The sequence below is a fragment of the Gopherus flavomarginatus genome, chromosome 12, assembly GCF_025201925.1.
Source record: "Gopherus flavomarginatus isolate rGopFla2 chromosome 12, rGopFla2.mat.asm, whole genome shotgun sequence".
In the NCBI taxonomy this organism is placed as follows: domain Eukaryota; kingdom Metazoa; phylum Chordata; order Testudines; family Testudinidae; genus Gopherus; species Gopherus flavomarginatus.
In genome coordinates, this window is record NC_066628.1 from 3989930 (window position 1) to 4004413 (window position 14484).

Consider the following 14484-nt stretch of genomic DNA (forward strand, 5'->3'; position numbering starts at 1 on the left):
CTGAACACAAGCTCCCAGGGCGACACTGTGGACAAAGGGCTAATGTGATCCTGGGGTGTATAAATGGGATCTCAAGTAGGAGCTGGGAGGTTATTTTACCTCTGGCTTTGGCCCTGGTGTGACTCCTGCCGGGATCCTGCGTCCAGTTCTGGTGCCCACAATCCAGGATGTTTCAAGGATTGGAAAACGCAGCCGGGCACATATGATAAGCACCAGCAGGAACTGAACCAGGCAGCTTCAGAGCTAAAAGCATGAGCCTCTCTACAGTGTGAACAAGAGAGCCAGGGGCTGTATGGGGGGCTGTAACAGACCCACATCCTCTGCAGATCACGTACAGCTGAGGCTATGGAACAGTGATCTATACAGGTCCACACGTCCCCTCCTGCTGTTGCCCCTCAATGCTCTGGGCAGTTTCAGAGTTTCCCAGACTGCACTGCTTCTGGGGGTTGAGCTGAGAAGAGTGGGATCAGTACCCAGAGAACATGGCAGTGGAAACGGTTTAGGAGGCCGCTAGTGTGGACGCAGGGCAAACTTGCATCAGTTTGAAACCCGGTTCGGTAAAGCAAGCTGAGGGGCCCTGATCTGCTTGTATTCAAAGCTGTTCTGTCCAAACAGTTCAGGTCTCCAGCACAGTCCAGGGAGATTGGAGGAGAGATGCAGGTACCAAGCGCTGTGTGGTCTGAGCTCCATTTCCTGTGTGGTTTCCCTTGAAGAACGGTCAGTGCTGGTGGGAGCCCTGAGCTGCACAGACCGAGTCTGAGGCCAGTTAGTGGGGGGCCTCCTTTCCCCCCTCTGAGCACCTGCTGGGAAATCGAACCAGAGACGCACTTGGCCAATGGAGGACGAAGAAGGCTACACGGTATTAAACCTCCGGCCGAAGCAGAGACAACCAGGCTGCCCCCTGGGAGCTGGGCCACAAGGTAAGTGACTGAGCATCCTCCCAGGGCATCTACTTTCACAATGCAGCAATTACAGGGGGTGACTGGGGCTTCACAGAGACCCACAGGAGTTGAAATTTACTTGGACCTGGACACCCAACTCCACTGGAGGGCTCTGACAGTCCCAGCCTGGGCCTTTGCATGCTGCATTTCAGAAGAGATGAGTGAAAGCGTTTCAGGGCAAGTAGATGACTCCCTGGGAGTAAGAGTGGCAGAATCTGGCCCTTAATACTGTATTTCCGATGTCACAGCTAAGGACTTGACCCAGCAAATACTTACTCCTTGGTGTAGGGTTCGCTACACTGCAGAGCACCGTTCAGGGCCTACACCTCAAACGATAACTAACATTTCTCACAAGCTGAAGTTGAAATCAGCGGTGCTCCAGCAGTGTCTCCATACAGACATTAAGCAGAAGACCGTTTTCAGCACAAGCCTGATTCTGAGTGACCTTCACCTCCCCTTGTAACTTTCTTAGAGGTTAGGAAATCTCTCCTGAATTGTAGGTATGAGTGTTGTTCTAGCTATGTTGGTACCAGGATATGAGAGAGACAAGGTGGGTGAGTAATATCTTTTATTGGACCAACTTCGGTTGGTGGAAGAGACAAACTTTGCAGCCACACGGAACTTTCCTTCAAGTCTTTGTAGCATGAAAGCTTGTCTCTTCCACCAGATGAAGTAAAGCCAATAAGAACATAAGAACGGCCGTACTGGGTCAGACCAAGGTCCATCCAGCCCAGTATCCTGTCTACTGACAGTGGCCAACACCAGATTCCCAGAGGGAATGAACAGAACAGGGAATGATCAAGTGATCCAATAAAGGATATTCTCATCCCCCTTGTCTCCCTGAAATATGTGCATCGTTCTGAGGCTAGGGGAGAATTTTCATTGAAAAGTTTGGAGCAAATTGACAAGCTGTATTTTCAGTTCAAAGGCAGACAAAAAGGGGTTGTTTTTTCTCCATGCAGACTGCCATATAATTTGTTCTGTAAAATCCATAATAGTTTTATTCCTTAGAGAGAAAACTGGGTTCAATTCCCAGCTGTGCCACTGGCTCCCTGGGCAACTTGGGGCCAGTTACTGCACCTCTGGGCCTCAGTTTTCCCTGCTCCAGCATGGGGATGAAAATGAAGGCCCTTCTTTTTAAAAAATATTTCCTGGGAATTTATCAGTGTTTGTTCTAAAAATGTTTAAATGGGTTCAAATTGATAAACAAACTGAAAACAAAAGGCAGTGGGTGGGTCAGAGGGGGCTCGGCCTCTCGGGAGCCAGGTAAAGGGGATACTCAAGATGTAGCAGTTAGGTAGTCTCAGCTATTGAGATCCTGCTCATCTTGTTCCCCCACAACTCAGGGGAAGCGGACAGGGCCAATGTGAAGGCCTGGGGTCATGAGAGGAATAGAAGGCTTCATGCTGAGTGCTGGCTCTCCTGCCAGACAGAGCCTCCTCCTGATACCGACCCTTCACCACAGCCCCTTCTTCTTCCTGGGGCCGTGCTGAAGGGGTGAGGTCAGGAGGGGGCTCTCTGCAGAATCAGGAGAGATTCTGTGCACTGGTCTTGGCTGCCAGGACCAGGCTCCCTGCCCATCTCGTTCTCCAAGGCAGAGAGACCCCACTGCTTCCCCTGTCAGATAGAACCTGGGCAGGAGAAGTAGATGGGACTATGCTGAAGGGCCAGGGTCTGGCAGAGCACTCAGCACTAAATGTGTGCAGTCTTCCCTCCTCCTCTGCCCTTCGTTTGAAGTTTCAGTTCTACTTCTGCAAAAAATTCTTGGGTCCCAAAAAAGGCAAATTTGGGTGGAAAATTGGTACAACTGAATCTCGGCGTTTTCAAAACTTGAAACTTTCAGAGAAAAATGAGTAAATCTGAAAATGAAGGGGATCCTTGCATAAGGATCATAGTCCTTTCTATGCCTGGTCTATTCAGATCACATGCTCTCGTACTGTGTTTGTGTGGTGTGTAGTGCAATGATGTTCAAATAGCCTACAGATGGGTGAACTATAAGAATCTAAATGGGCTCCTGATATTGGCTGGATTTACTGTAACATTAGTAATTAACTAAACTTGTGTGTCAATAAAAATTCAAACCAACACATCCAACTTCTATGAAATATGGGCTCCAATTTTAAGAGGTAGTTCAAAAGGAATAAATCTGGGGCAGGTCTCTGGCCTGGGTAAAACAGGAGATCAGATTGCAGTGGTGTCCCTCCTGGCCTTGAAATCTATTAATCCAGCTGTTACTCAAAGTCAGATTATTTAATGCTGGGAGCATTGTGACTTCTTCCAGGGCAATTATAAGTGTTGCTGGAAGGCCCAAAACTAAACAAGCTTCATTTAAAGTAGAGCTGGTTGGAAATGCTACAAATTATTTACAAAATTCTTTGCTGGTTTGAAGGGGAATTTTTTTTTTAAGTTTTAAAATTTTTCATCAAAATATTGAATTGAAAATTTTAAATTTTGTAGTATTACCCCCTTTTGCTTTTTCTCTTTCCCATTTTGCCACTGAAAATGGGAAGAAAAAAGGATGGAGGGAAAGAAGGGGGTGGGGGCGAAAAGGGTGAAGGGAAAAAATAAACCTTTTCCCTTTCATCAAAAAATACATTTTTGAAGCAACAGATTTTGCCAATATTTTCATTTAAAATTTGTAAAAAAAAAAATGATTGGAACAAAAATTCCTACCATCTCTAGTTCAAAGTGAAAAGTAAACCTCTGGTACTCTTCCTATGGAAGACAGCCTTGAAAATTTGGAATTGCCAATTCTACATAAGACAGAGTGGCTTTCTATACAAGCTGTTCACAGTGTACACGAAAAGATAGATAAAAACATTGCAACCTTCCAGCAAGAGTAGTTATGTAATATGACTTAACTTCGTAGCATTCATAATGATAATGCACAAGAACCAAAACCAGAGAGAGACAAAGCAGGCTGCTCCCTAAGACACAGCTGCACAGCTCACTCTACCTTACTCAAGGCAGACTGACTGTAATGGCACATTTCCGTACAGCACTCACTAGCCTGCAAGCAGGACCAGGAAAACCCCTGAGGATTTAAAGGGATAGCTTGTAATTTTAAAACAGCTTTCCACATGCCACAACTGGGATGGCTGAAGCACAGATTCTCTGTGTAGCCACATGGGCAAATACCCATCACCACCCCATTTATGTAACACCGTCAGTGAGTCAGAGTGAATGTTAATTAGTTACCTGGCTGACAGTAGGCGGTATTATTGTTTGCAGTGGTGGATAGCCGTGTTGGTCCCAGGATATTAGCGTGAGAAAGTGGATGAGGTAATACCTCTTATTGGACCAACTTCTCTTGGTGGAAGAGACAAGCTCTGAAGAAGAGCTTTGGGAATCTCAAAATCTTGTCTCTCACCAACAGAAGTTGGTCCATTAAACGAAGTTACCTCACTTGCCTTGTCTCTCTCAGAGGTATCACTAGTCTGTGCTTCAGCTTCCTTGTACATTATTCTGGTTGTCCTTGATATTATCTGGATACTGCCTGGGCTCCACAGCAGAGTCTCATGTCTCACTGTTATACCCAGGGCCGTCCTTAGGCATAGGCAACATAGGCAGCTGCGTAGGGCACCTGAAAATTTGGGGCACCACTGGTTCTTAGTGTCCACCCTCTTGTTTTCCTATCCCTGTTCTGACCCTTCCTGCAGGCTCCCACAGATGGCTGCTCTAGCCTGGTGAGTCTTCCTTGGGAGGGAATCTAGTAGTTAAAAGTGAAAAACCTCCAGCCTGCCAGACCTATTAGCACAACATTGAAACTGTTAAAGAGACATTCAAGGGGTAATAAAGCCATTTAACAGGCATTTGCCAACCCCAAGGTATATACTGACAGGTTTCAGAGTGGTAGTCCTGTTAGTCTGTGGGCTTGTCTACATCACAAAGTTGCAGCGCTGGTGAGGTGGTTACAGCACTGCAACTTAGGAGGTGTACACATCTGCAGGGCATCACCAGCGCTGCAACTCCCTGTTTGCAGCGCTGGCCGTACTCCCGTTTTGTCTCAGGTGTAGAGGATCCAGCGCTGGTGATCCAGCGCTGGTAATCAAGTGTAGACACTTACCAGCGCTTTTCTTGACCTCCGTGGAATAAGCAGGTATCCCAGCATACCTGAGGAAGCCTCTAGTAATCAAGCAGGTCTCCTTCCCTGCGGTTTGCTCTCGTGTTCCCCGAACCCCCGAGCAAGCAGGTCTCCTTCCCTGCGGTTTGCAGGGGGGTTCGGGGAACGCGAGAGCAAACCGCGGCGAAGCTGGTCTCCTTCCCCGGTTTGCTCTCGCGTTCCCCGAACCCCCCTTGAAGCCGCCCAACAGCGCTGCAGTGTGGCCACATCTAACACCACTTGCAGCGCTGGTTGCTGTAAGTGTGGCCACTCTGCAGCGCTGGCCCTATACAGCTGTACTAATACAGCTGTAACAACCAGCGCTGCAAAATTGTAGATGTAGACATACCCTGTATCAGCAAAAACAAGGACGAGTCCTTGTGTCACCTCAAAGACTAACAAATTATTTGAGCATAAGCTTTTGTGGACTAGAACCTATTTCATCCAATGTCCATGAAAGCTTATGCCCAAATAAATTTTCATACTGTCAGTTTCTGACTTTACTGACAAAAACAGTTGTGCATTAATGTAATATTTACACAGAACATGTCAGTCTACAGGATCTTAGTTTAAAATTTGCTTTAAAAATATTTCATTAGTTAGCTGGTGAAGATTATAAAATCACATTTCTAAAAAATGCTTGCATAGAGTTTTAGATGCACAATCATCTTTAGCCTTAAATGCGTGGATCTTCAGACATAGTTTTTTAAAGAAATCCTTCAAAAGACCTCCCTTATCTAAAATACACATTTTAATTACTATAGTTAAAAAAAAAAAGTGCTTCCAAGTCTTCCTGTCCTTTCTGTCCATCCCTTCACCACTTCTCCCCCCACTCCCCACTGAAGAGAGCCCTTAAAGGGACAACAGTCCTTCCCTTCCAGATAGCTGGACAAAGAGTTTCCCTTTCTTTACTTCTGACTATCCGATGAACTAGTTTTAAAAGAACCCTCCAGCAAAATCAGTACCTTAGTAAGACAAAATCCTTGTTATACCTAAAATCTTTGGAATTTTTTTTTAGTTGGTGAATTTTTTTAAAGTTGGTGAAATTTCATAACCATGTATCTTGTTATGGAGATCACACAAAGTAAATTACTGTTCCCTTTTTCTAAAAGCAATGAACATTGTTATGAACACACTAAACCTCTCTGATTAATTTAAAAGAATGTCTTTGTTTCAGTGAGTTAAATATGTAATAATCTGGAATGCTGGCTTAAGATTTGAGTACATTTAAAATATAAATTCAACTTAGGAAATACTGATGAAGAAAATGTAAAACAGAGAAGAGCTGCATCATGTATTCCATTATATGTAATATTGTATTCAGCAGGACAGCTGACTCACCTTACTATGAAGTTTTTGCAAATAAATCTCTGACAAACTTCAGGGCATATCTAAAAACCTGTGACTGACATTTTTTATTCCCAAATTTTAGTGCTTTTAATTAGGTACTTTCTTCATGTCCATTCTGCATGAGGGAGAGGGCATGGAAGTCTCTGCGGGGAACTGTGACTCTCCGCCACCATGAGGCAGGCCGGGCATCTCATTATCCTTTGCTGTCAAGTCCCTCCTCCCCCTCCCCCACCAGGCTGTGAGCTTGGGCTGCCATCCGGCATAGGGGCACTAGTTTAATTATACTGCCTAGGGCCCCATAAATCCTAAGGACGGCCCTGGTTATACCTTCCCCTGAATGTTGACTGTGCTTCAAACATTGACAATTGCAGATTCCCTTCAGTGTCCCCACTGGATTCGAATTGCTCTAGGAGTCGGATGGGCTGGGAATATTGTTTTGCTGGCAACTGTGATAGCACTGGGCGTGCGGGGTGAGTAGTTCCAGGACACGTATCCCTTTGCACAGGTATGTAACAGCGCACCATGAATTCTCCTTCCTCCACAATGCCCTCAAGATTCCACTTCTGCTTCCAGTGTGTCTGTGACTAAAACTCCAGGCACATCCTCATGGTCAGGTGTACTTCAGAGCTGGATATGTGAGAGTCCTGGGACCTGCCTAGACCATGTCACTGTTAAATGTGTAGGGAAAAGGGGACTGCACCTTACAATGTGTGACGAAAGAGTCTCCTTCGTTCTGTGTCTCACTCCAGCTAACCCTACCCTAGATTCAACAGATGCAAATCCTAATGTTAAACCCACTAAATACTGTAACACCTGACCAGGTTTTCCCAGGATCGTCCCTTTAAATCTGTGCAGGTGCTCAGTACACACTACCAGGTGTCTAGTTATACGGGCTCAGGATCATCCCGGATGTCCCAGGTTTTTGTTCCTCAAAGGTGACAACCCCATTAAACACTCCGTTTTCTGCAGTCCCTCTTGTCATTGACGCGGGTGCTGTTTTGAAGTTTTCCAGTTACAAGTACCTTGTGAAGAACGAACCAGAGCAGCAGTGAATATCCGGCATAGCGATGGGGCCAGTCACAGACCCACCAATGGAACTAAGAGTGACACTGGCCAGGAGGATTTCCTGTCTCACTTGAAACAATTTCTGTGTGAACCTACCTACAGCAGCTCACCAGGTAACCTCAATTCATTCGGTACCAGTGCCTCTTCCTGCATTGCAGTGACATCTAGTGGTGAATTTGTAATTCAGGGTGCACAGAACAGGTAACTTCAATATGTGCTGTAAATATCCTATTGCTTATGAATCTTGCATCCCAAGGGTTAAGAGATCCCCTAATCCCTTTCCTGTATCCCATTTTATACACACCAGTGCCCTGCAGGGGAAAGAGGTTGCCTTATGGCTTAGCTATTGCTCTACCTTAAAACATCTGGCAACAATGTGCAGCCATCTCTGGGGAGAAACCTTCTGGCTCTTTAGCAGCACACAGCAACACAGTACATTAAGGAGCAGAAATGTCCAGCTGACATTTCAGGGGGGAATTAAGGGAAGGGGGAAATGTAGCTATCCAGACTGGTGAAGCAATGGTGCTGTTCAAAAGAGGCAATGAGATTTAATAACCTGTTTGATTTTACCATCTGAAAGGCTGGAAGAGCTGATGAGATCAAAACACAGAGGTGCTAATTTTCAGTGTCCCAAGCCATTCTGCTGCATTTGGAATGGCAGCAGCTGACAGCCCAGAAACAAGTTATTTTTCTAACAAGTGAGTTTGACAAGAGTTGAACTCCATGAACTAGATTTTCTTTATTTCCCAAAGAACGGCCTTCCCATAACTCATCCGAAAGATGTGAAATGAGAGGGTCTGTAGAGAGCTCTCAGTGAGAAATGTGGCTTTGCTGTGCCAGGAAAGAATTGCTTAAGAAATCAGTTTAAGTTATTGATTGAAAACATCATCATGCGCCGGCAAAAAATGGGATTTTTATTAATGTTTAGCATTTAGATCCCCTTCCATCTGAGCATCACAAGGTGCTTTACATCTAAATAGATTAAGCTTCCCAACTCCTGGAGGTCATTATCCCATTTTCACTGCAGGGGAAACTGAGGCATGCACCAATGAAGTAACTTGCCCAAGGTTAAGCAATGGGGTCAGTGTCAAAGTTGGGATTAGAACCAACATAGCCCAATTCCCAGGACCTCTACTTGGATAGAGGTCCAAAATAGGCCAGTGCTGCCTTTTCTCCTGATTTTATGGGTGCAGCTATCCAGAGACATGCATGAATAAATGTATATGTATCTCCACACAACGCTCAATTGTCAGGGTGTTTCCTGCACACCAGCAGATCATCACTCTCCAGCATGCTTCCCCACCACCTACCTTTAAGATGCACCAGAAGACCACCAATGGGGAAAGCAACCTTTTTGCTGGACGGCTCTAATTTCCTATTTTGCATGATCTTTGGGTGGACGGGGGAGATTGCATTCACCAACAGTCCATAACTTGGATTTTCATACATCCACAATCTAATGATTTCTCCGTTCAGATAAAAGCACCAGATCCCCACGCAGTTCCACTCATGAAGTGTCATTATCCAGTACCAGGGGGTTGGCTGACCCCTTTACCAGTACACCTCCACCCTGGGCTGCAATGTGTCCTGCCATGTGAATACCAGGTCTGACTTTAAACAAAACTAGAGAGAAATGGCCTCGATGGTATTGGATTGGCCCTGCTTTGAGCAGGGGGGGTTGGACTAGATGACCTCTTGAGGTCCTTTCCAACCCTGATAGTCTATTCTATGATTCTATGAATATTGAAAATGAAGATTCTATATAGACATCTCTGTCTTCATGCCCCACTCCAGAGGGCTCCAGCTGCAGACTCTGCCCCACGGAATGGCTCATGCATGAGGGAAAATGTTACTGGGCATCTAAAGAGAGTCGAATTTGGCACAAGAGCCATGATGATTGCTCAGCAAAGAGTTCTCACCTCTTGGTGATTCAGGATCAAAAGGAGATGGTAAAGTAAAAGGAAATTTACATCAACTTCAGCTGGGGTAATGGGTCACTAATTATAATAATATTGCCCCTATTTCTAACAGCGCTGCTGCTCCTCTGCCAAGCAGAAGCAGCATGCCAGCACCTCGTTGGGTGATTTCCAGTGCAGGAGAAGTCAATGACATGGAGTCTGGGACTATTTGCTATATTCACACACAAACACCAATCCTGGAACAGAGATGGTCAAACGGCATGGAGGACAATCCTTTCTCCCAGGCATCTAAGCCCAACACCAATGGCCAGTTCCCAGTGAGCGCCTCTGCCTCCAGAATTGACCTGTCTTTGGAAGGAAGGGAATTCTAGCAAATTATGGCACGTTCACTCATTCCCTTCTACTTTACACTTCACAGGATTTCATATCCAGTGTTACACAGGACACAAATCCAGTTTGGCTGGGACTCACCATGACATCCCCAGAGTTGAAGTGGACCTGGCTGGACAACTCCCTTCTAGATCAAACACTGTGAGAGTTTGCAGGGTTTACTATTTTCTATCACCTTAGGAAAAAATAGTTTAATTTTCTGATTTTGACAGGGACACAAAGTGATACACTATCTCCTCTGTCACTAATAGGAATTGAAGGTCATGACACAGGTCAGTAGGAGGGTAATTTTCTCTAAAGTATTACTATGTACTTTGCCCTATTTGAGTTGGGGCAAATCTGCCGGAGCGCCATTGGAGTCAATGGGGCCAGACCTCCAGTCAGTATGGATCAGTGGTAGCTGTAGTCAGTTCTGCCAGATCCCCAGCTGGTATGAATTGGCCAGAGCTCCACTGACTGAGGGACTGGTGACCCACTGTGCTAGGCATTGTACACACACCTATAATAAAGAGGGTCCCTCCCCCACAAAGCTCTCACCATATAGGTATATGACTTGTGGGTTTCACCTATTACTTGGCTAACTATGGATCTAAGATCTTTCTTCTGCAGCTATCATGGGGGTACTCAGAGAGCGAGGTGGATACGTCTTCCCCTATCCTAGACTGAGTGTAACAGCACTTGCTACGATTGACTAATTTCACCTTGTTACCTGACATCCAGCCAGTTATGAAACAGAACCTGGCCAGAGCAGTCTTTGGTTGCAAGTTGGACAGGCCAGATTCTCTGGGCATGCGTATCCAGAACCCTCCTAAAACGTCACATCTCTGTGTCTGCAACTCAGCTCAGATAACTGGTGACCTAGGTTTTCTGGCTCTGATCTTGCCATTGGACTCAGAGTTACTTAGTCTGCTTGTGGACCAGCCCATATGCCCACTCTTCATGGCAGTGCTGATTGTGGCAGGTAGCCAGTCTCTGCAAAGCTCCCTTATACGTCCATGTATTTACTATGCTTTTGCCTGTTACACATCTCCAAGTGGGCAAGAACCACCCATGCCTTTCCCCACCCTGTGATGGTAAACAAACCCTAGACTCCTCTCAGCTGCATAAGCCCAAACTCCCCCACATCATTCGATGGCCTGTTTCCACGAAGAACACAAATATTCTCCTATTTCAGGATTTTAAGAGAACACACCCATTAATGGGACTAGATCGTGCATTCAAAACACAAAGGGGCCTGCATTTTAATGTACCTTCTGCTCACAGCCACAGAGACACTGTGTCAAAATACCATCTGATCAAAGCTTGAAATGTTCAGGATTTGATTCCCCCTCCTTGCTCAACCTCTGCTCCGGCACAGTGGAAAGAGTGGGTGGCAGTTGCTAACCCCAATGTAACTTAAAGCTGAAGTGGGGAAAAGGGGGAAGGAAAAAATCGAATGTGTCTTTAAACATCAATTCCATGTGGCTCAGCCACAAATCTGAGCTTGATGCTGGAATCTCTGGGTCCTATTGTGTGGCCGTGATGATCATAATGGGTCTTTCTGGACACTGAAATGTGGACTAGATGATCCTAATGGTCCTTTGAAACTTAAGATCTATTAATCTAAGCTAAGACTACAAACACTAAAATACCTTAATTGTCTGGTTCTTGCATAGTGTCACTACAGGGCAGTGTTAAGGTTGTTGAATTTGCCAACTCCATATTTCCATGCCTCAACAGGTCTTTTAAATATAACCTTAATTGTGGATTTTCTGGGTTTATAACACTGATTTTGGGGATAATTGCAAATCCCTCTAATATATTTCACTCTAAATTACTGACGTGTGTACTCAGTCTTCACTCCAGCTTAACCTGGTCATTTGTGTCTGGGAATTACTACACATTTGTTGCAATTATTATTCCTTGGGAAATTCTGTGCCAAAAAATAAAAAAATTCTGTACACAATATTTTAAAATTCTGCACATTTTGTCAAAATAACACAATATAATCATGGCCATTTCAATTATTTTGGTAATTTATTTCAAAATACCTGTGAGCAAGTATGTCTGTAACAATACAGACAACAAAAAAGATTCAAGAAATGTTTTTTGACAAATTAATTCCTTACTAAGCATATTTATACAGACCTTTGAGGGATAATTAATTTAAACTACAATACATAAATGTATTTCCCGCACCCCTGAGAAGTAGTGCAAAGGCTTGAGGGATTCTGGGGTAACAGAGGCTAGAGTGACCCTGGAGGGAGTTGGGTGTGGGTGGGAGAAGCATGGAACAGGGTTGTTGTGTTTGGGTTTTTTTGGGGGGGTGAGGGAGGGAGGAGGGCAGGGGTTGTTAGGGATCCTCCCTCATGCAGAGCCATCGTCTCCCATTCAGTCAGGCACATCTGCCCCTGCCTGCCCATTCAGGCACACCCCCTCACCCCTGCAGGGGCGGCTCTAGACATTTCACCGCCCCAAGCAGGGCGGCATGCCACGGAGGGGCGCTCTGCCGGTCGCTGGGAGGGCGGCAGATGGCTCCGGTGGACCTCCCGCAGGCGTGCCTGTGGAGGGTCCCCTGGTCCCGCAGCTTTGGTTGACCACCGGAGCCATGGGACCAGTGGGCCCTCCACAGTTGTGTCTGCAAGAGGTCCACCGGAGCCGCCTGCCGCCCTCCCGGTGACCGGCAGAACGCCCCCTGCAGCATGCCACCCCAAGCACACGCTTGGCGTGCTGGGATCTGGAGCCGCCCCTGCACCCCTGTCCCCAGGTGGCCTTGCGCCCCTACTCCCATTCAGCCTCTGCTCAGTGTTGTCACCCCACTAGTTCCTGTGCCCCTGCCCCAGTCTGTTCCCCCACTAGCCCTTCTGAACCCCAGTCTGTGTGACTTCCCAGCAGCCTCAGGCTGTCCACCCCCATACCCTGTGCCTCCTCACCTGGCCCCACCTGCAAGGCACCATGAGGAAGGCAACCTCTGCCCCTCTCTCTCCACAGCTGGGTACTCCAGCCCTGAGCTGCTGCCCTCTCTTCTGGTGCCACAGCAGCCCTTGGTGGGTGAAAGGTGTAATTGTAGCACCTTCCTGTCAGAATATATTACTCTGTGGGGGAAAAAGTCTGGGGACGATATGAATTCTGTGCAGAATTCCCCCTGGAGTAAATTATCCTCAGATGGTGAGTGGGTTGGTTTGTTTTTTTTGAACTAACAGCTAGGATAAGAGAGATGGGCGTTCTTGAAGTGAAGTGAAAGAGCTGTTCTAGTTTTGTTTAATACATTCAAATGCGCGAATTATGAGTTTCTCCTTTGGTCTGCAGGTTCCCAGTAGTCGGCCCTGGTGAAAGGAACAGCTGTGGAGTGATAAAAGGGAAGCAGATTCATTCTGAAACCTGCAATGCTGTTGTTAAATGGATTTGTGAGAAGGAAGCTATCCTGATGTAATCAAAGGCATTAATAACCCCCTATATGTAGAAATGAAGCAGAAAGCAGGTTTAGTTGTAATCTGTCACTGGTTCAATAGTTTAAGGGATCGTTTTTTGTGTGTTTTTTTTCATTTCAAAGCTGGAATAAAAAAGTTCAAAAGAAAAATGTTGCACTCAACAGAAGTTAGGAGCCTCAATAGCTTTGAGGATTGGGGCCTTAATTGCTACCTCCACTTCTATTGCTCTGGGCCAAGAGGAGCTGGGATTGACTCCCTGAAAAGTCTCTCACCACATACAGGTGTGTGTGCGCAGTTGTGAAAAGTTTTGTTTTGAAAGTTTGCATAATGAAGATGGAGACTGCCAGAGCATTTAGCACTTAACTGTTGCATTTCTTTGAGTCCAGTGTTGGAAATAATTTCCCAAATAAGTTTAAGGTTACCCTGACTCACTTTCCATCCACATTTGCCTTTATTAGTCCCAAAGACCACTGGAGTGGGTTACATCAGTACAGATATAAGCATATACACCCATATTCTAGGCCCTAGCACCATTGCTGTTTAAGCACCGGCCAAAATACTTACAGTAGGTTCAGGCCCAAGAGGTATCTTCCCATCAGGGCCTGACACCATAGGTGCTAGAACCATAAGTGCTGCAGGCCCCACCTTGAATTGGTTTTCATTAGCTACAGAGTTTAAAGCTTCATCCAATGGCTCTCAGCACCCCCACTGTACAAATTGTTCCAGCTCCCCTGCCTGACTCCATAGGGGTACGGAAGAGCTCTGCTGAAGTACCCTTAGAAAACCATGTTTGTTTTATACACTATAACAAACAAGTGATGTCATTGCTGGTTATTGGACTGTAGCTGAAGCACTTTAGGGCTGTACTCTGCTTTCTTTTAGGTCCCCCCCCCCCCCTTACCTTACTTTGCTATACTTTTTCCTAAGGATTGAGCTAAGCATTTCTAGCAAATTAATTACTGCACCCGGTGCCCCATTAATTATTGGTTCTTTATTTCCAAAATCTCAAATAAGATGATGCTGGTATTCTGAAGGGACACTCCAAGTTTAACACAAACAATCCTTCCTCTTGGGTTTATTCTTTTTAGTCACACGCTTTGAGTCTATTGCTAAGGCTAATATCCAAACTCAGTTAATAACCATACTCCACTCAGACCCAACTTGGGCCTATATTCCTACAATCAAAAGTCTTCAAAAATGTGCTTTTATAGTTACAGAGAATATTGGGTTGTGGCTATAACTCAAGGGATGTTAACAACTAAAAACCCTTCCTTCTTAGAGGGTTTGAGCTCTAGCCTGCCCAGGAT

General features: G+C 45.7%; 1 protein-coding gene across 1 annotated transcript; it reads left to right on the top strand.

Moving 5' to 3' along the window:
• The first annotated feature begins 750 nt into the window (after window positions 1-750).
• On the top strand, window positions 751-13931 carry LOC127032319 (killer cell lectin-like receptor subfamily F member 1). The gene is made up of 6 exons (XM_050919529.1): window positions 751-920; window positions 6765-6863; window positions 7398-7571; window positions 9253-9407; window positions 9796-9908; window positions 13056-13931. Exons 1-6 carry the CDS (start codon window positions 836-838, stop codon window positions 13177-13179), a joined length of 750 nt encoding a protein of 249 aa, XP_050775486.1. The 5' UTR covers window positions 751-835; the 3' UTR covers window positions 13180-13931.
• Window positions 13932-14484: the final 553 nt, after the last annotated feature.

What these genes read in the sequence shown, in the direction of transcription:
- LOC127032319 (XM_050919529.1), top strand. Translation starts at nt 836, where the DNA reads ATGGAGGACGAAGAAGGCTACACGGTATTAAACCTCCGGCCGAAGCAG. An exon ending in CCTGGGAGCTGGGCCACAAG is followed by an intron (nt 921 to 6,764) that starts GTAAGTGACTGA and finishes TGACAATTGCAG; the next exon opens with ATTCCCTTCAGTGTCCCCAC. An exon ending in TCCCTTCTAGATCAAACACT is followed by an intron (nt 9,909 to 13,055) that starts GTGAGAGTTTGC and finishes TTTGGTCTGCAG; the next exon opens with GTTCCCAGTAGTCGGCCCTG.